This window comes from Sinocyclocheilus anshuiensis, unplaced genomic scaffold, assembly GCF_001515605.1.
Source record: "Sinocyclocheilus anshuiensis isolate Anshui unplaced genomic scaffold, SAMN03320099.WGS_v1.1 scaffold389, whole genome shotgun sequence".
Lineage (NCBI taxonomy): Eukaryota > Metazoa > Chordata > Actinopteri > Cypriniformes > Cyprinidae > Sinocyclocheilus > Sinocyclocheilus anshuiensis.
Window position 1 is genome coordinate 724007 of NW_015536494.1, and position 4815 is coordinate 728821.

Sequence of the window (4815 nt, forward strand, 5' to 3'; positions counted from 1 at the left end):
GCAGCAGTCATATTTGTCCGTCTAAAAAATGCGCTGAATATGCATTCTGTGTGAATGGCTTGGTTTCGGTTTTAACCTTTATCAAGATCTTCTCCGCATTGAGCTTCTATATTTCTCTAATATTTTGAATGCATAACGCAGCAAGTGCGTGTCTCGTGGGCTAGACTAACAAAACATTAAAATGCAACAACGTCACTTACATCGTCACCGTATCTCGTGCTCCACTGATGACGCTCCTTGACGCACTCCTAACATTTGATTGTACTATTTTTGCATTCAAATGCAAATGTTTATTTTAAATTCGACTAATATTAATTTTTTTATTCACAATCTCCTCATCACAGGCAGGCACAGCACTCAATTCAGCATGTGTTCGTGTTTGTGTGTGCTGTCTGCGTCACTCAGAGCACGTGCCTATATCGTGCACTATATCGAACATTTTTTATAGCGTTATCGAAGAAGGTGTACTTCTTCCCAGGCCTACCTTTAGCTCATGATTAATCCACAATTAAAAAAAAAAAAGTGTATACAACCAAAAAACCTATTAATTCATGCAAATGCCCTGACCCCCTTCTTTCCACTCTATGACTATGTGTGGGAATAGTGGAACAGTGGAACAGTGACTGTATAGTCTGATCAGATCTGTGTCTTTGAGCCACTCTGGGACTCTCAACTTCATTCTGTCAGTGAACTGAGGCACGTGTGTTTAGATGGGACACATCACACCCAGAGCAGAAGGTGTTTGCTTGTTTTAGCCCAGTGGCAGATTGTTCCTGTCACACACTCACACAGGGGCAGGAATACAGTGTCCTATTTGTGTGCTGCATGTTGGACACCATCATTGTGTCAATGTTTGTGTTTTATATAGATTATGCATAGTGGACATGTCCAGGTTCTCTATTATTCTTTAGAAACTAATGGCCCATATCCAATTATTTAACTTTGATATGACCCCTTTGACATGTTTTATTTAATTTTTTTTAATTATTGTTCTGAGTTTGATTCCGATGAAGGTTTCAGTGACGACATTCAGATCCACAGAGGCCTCACACCCACAACCCAGCCTATAAAGCCTGAGGAGACATTGTGCATGTAAGGCTACAAGGGCTCTTTAGACGACATGTTGCTTTTAAGAATGAATGAAAAAATAGAGCGGTGGGTTCTGTGAGGAAGGAGGGAGTAACTGAGGGATGGATGAATAGTCAGAGTAGTGCTGGGCGGTATACCGGTTCATACCGAATACCGGTGTTTATTTTTTTTAAGATATTAATTTTTTAAATACCGCAATACCGGTGTATGTCACTTAAACAACGTTCGGAACGCGACACTGTTTGAAAGGGGTCCCTTTTCACTGTTGCACTGTGGTGAGGGAACAGCTGTATGTGTTACTAAGCGTGAAAGTTCCGAAACTGAAGCTGTAGAATTAATAGAATGTGATGACAGAAGAACTCATCCACAATATCCACAGTATCCGCCCCCTGCCATCAGCTCCCACACACGAGCGCGACTTTAGCACTAGATTTAGCAACTTTCAGACCCTTTTAGCGGATTTTTTCCATAGAATATTCATACTGACAAACCTAGCGACTTTTTTGATTAAACCTTAGCTATGGTTCAGTTGGATAAACCTTAGCTATGGTTCAAGATTTCGCCAGTGCTGTCCCGCGAACGCGAGGTCTGACTTTCCCGGAGAAGTGTCACCTCTCTCGGCGTCTGTTCTGTGCAGTAGTCACTATTTAGTGTGGTATTTTTTGACAATATTCACTCATCATGACAGTAAAATAGGGCATTCTAAGTCAATATACTGCAGTATTTCCTCTCTCAATCAGTAGAAAATATGGTTAACACCCGGTCATGCATGAAAAAAAAATACCGTCATGTACCGTGAAACCGGTATCATTTTGAAAAGTACCGTGATATAAATTTTTGGTCATACCGCCCAGCACTAAGTCAGAGGATGAAGAGAACGAGAGAGAGCCACTGAACAGGTTCTAGAGCAGAAACACAGATATATTTAGCTTCATCTCCCCACTGCAATAGTGAACAACCTCTTTGTCATGCTGTGGGATTATATGAATGATACAAAAACGCTATCATATAGCGTATGTATATTTCTCTGAGACCATATCTTGGTGGATCTAAAAGAGGACATCTTGGGATTTTGTGAGATACCACATATCTGGGGGTTTGACCACAACAACGTAAAAATAATTGGTTTTATTAATTGGTTTTAAAAACTACATGTAGCTGACATCATAATTATGTAAATCACAAGGAAAGGGGAACAGTTGGTTTATTATTTTAAAATTATCATTAGTATTTTAGATTATTGTTTTTTGAATTTCAACATTTCAGAGACATTTTATCTATTACAAAGAAAAAAATAATTCCTTATATAGTTTCCATTATATATTTTCACCTGCTGAAGAAACAAAACATGTAAAATAGGAGGAAAAAACAATATTTTTAATTAAATATAAAAATACATATAAAAATATGAAATATAAAAATATGAGTTTATGAATAAGTTTGAGAACACATTTTGCTCATTTTTTGCAGTTAAAAATAAATAGTATAGAAAATAATTTAAAAATCAGTTTTATAGAAATATATTCTATAAAATTAGTTGAGAAACTATGTGAAATGTTTATTTCCTGTATGTTTTTTGGAAGCTGGGGTGAAAAACAGTTGACTGAAAACAGCATTGAATTTTTAAAATTACAATTAATAAACAGACTACTTCAAATATTTGGGGTCAGTGAGACTTTTTCAGATGTTTTTGAAAGAAGTCTCTTATGCTCACTAAGGCTACATTTATTTGATCGAAACTTCAGAAAAAACAGAAATATTGTGAAATATTATTGCAATTTTAAAGAACTGTTTTTTTTCTTCATATATTTTAAAATGTAATTTATTCCTGTGATGCAATGCTGAATTTACAAAAATGTTTCTTATTATTATGAGTGTTAAAAACTGTTTTTGCTGCTTAATATTTTTGTGGAAACTGTGATACATTTTACAGGATTCTTGGATAAATAGAAAGATCCATTTATTGTGTCCTGGTTGAATAAAATATACATTACGTTCTAAAAAAAACAACATTTTGAATGAAATTTTCTCATGTTAAAGGTCATCCCAAATTCACATCCTTTAATACCTTCTAACCTTTGTATACTGCATGAAAAGGCATCATTTTTTTAGATTTTGGACACAGCCTGTCTCTCTGATTCTAGGCACTAATGCATGCTGGGTCATTAGTCTGAGAGGGGCTGTTTCTACAGCAACTGCACTCTTCAGGAATGTCTCTGTGTTTGTGTGTGTGTGATAGAGACTGCCCTCGGTTCTTGATTAGCTGTGAATTCTTGAGGACATAAAGTGCCACTTGTGGAAAAAAGAGGCAGAAGTGCTCCAGAACAAGCTAGAGGAAAGAAAACAGCAAAGGAATGGATAAAACTCAGCGTATGAAGCTTTTTGTCCAGTGCAGAGAGAGAGAAAGAGAGAGGGATGAAATGAAATTGATCTGCTGGTAAATGCTGCAGCTTCAGTCCTCTGAGAAAAAGCAGGAAGAGAAAGCCTGCAGCCCTAATGGCAGTCGAGCACTTAACACTAAAAACATTTCATAAATAACATACACACTCGGGAAGGCTCTTACAAGTCTTCTGATCACTTCAGTACAAACAAAAGTGGCCAGTATAAATGTTGACCCACACACATGCAGAATTTATACATTTAATGTCAACATAAAATACAAAAATCCTTTTGTATTTTACCTAACAAATCTGCAACAGAACCATTGTGTGTCTCTGAGTAACACACAGTAGTTGCGTTTCATTCCTGAATGAATCAGCGTTTATGATTTTATTCTGTTGAATGAATGATTCAGTGGCTCAGTGTTTTCATTCTTGAATGATTCAGCGTTGCTGAACTAATGAGTTTAATGAATGATTCCGTGACTCGCTCACAGATATGAATGAATTGGCATTCTGAACGAATCGTTTCAAAGAATGAGTCAGTGATTCACTCATAACAACAGTCATTTTTCGCCACCTACTGGTGTAACGATGTAACATACAGAAAGAGTCATTAGCTATGTTTCCATCCAAAGTTGCGAATTTAACTTGTGCGCAGAACTGGAGTATTGCATAAAACATTTGCGAATAAGCACCGTTTCCATCCAACAAGTCAAAAAGAACTAAACCGTCACTTCCTGATAAACTGGCACTAAATATCACTAAGAAAATAGGAGAAGCCACTGAATATAATAATTTCCATATATAATAAATTACTTGCGCCTCAGTCAGAGTGAGCAGACGAAACACAATAAATGCGGTCTTTGCTATCGGAGGTGGATACCTGCTGTTTGAGAACACAGTCGTGTAAGACAGTTTTGGGAGGCAAAATACTTCGACGACAGACTTTCCTCAGGCATTTCAGAATGAGCATAACAACATTTCAGATGCTGTGCAACGAGATCAGTCCGCTGCTTAGTCAGGTTATGCCGTCCCAAGTCACTAATAGCTATTGAAAAATCCCCACTGCTAATGCAAATTCACATTTACTTTTATTAATTTATCAGCTCTTGGAACACCGGAACTAACTGTTGTAAAAAAACAAAAAAACAATATATAGATATTTTTTGCTGGTAAGTCCAGTGAATTATAACTCTTGAAATAAAATCAGGGTTTCCGCGGGTCTTAAAAAAGTCTTAAAAATCTTAAATTTAGTTGTATCAAATTTAAGGCCTTAAAAAGTCTTAAATTGTACAAGAAAGTCTTAATTATGATTTCAAGAGGTCTTAAATTTGGGGACGGAAAG

General features: G+C 36.5%; 1 protein-coding gene across 1 annotated transcript in view; it reads left to right on the forward strand.

Annotated features, from left to right (window-relative positions):
* Positions 1–1096, forward strand: part of LOC107686658 (disintegrin and metalloproteinase domain-containing protein 22-like) — a 31337-nt gene extending 30241 nt beyond the window's left edge. Inside the window, exon 5 of the mRNA XM_016483744.1 lies at positions 998–1096. Coding sequence (XP_016339230.1) covers positions 998–1096 — 99 coding nt within the window. The remainder of the gene's footprint in view (positions 1–997) is intronic.
* The last annotated feature ends 3719 nt before the right edge of the window (positions 1097–4815 follow it).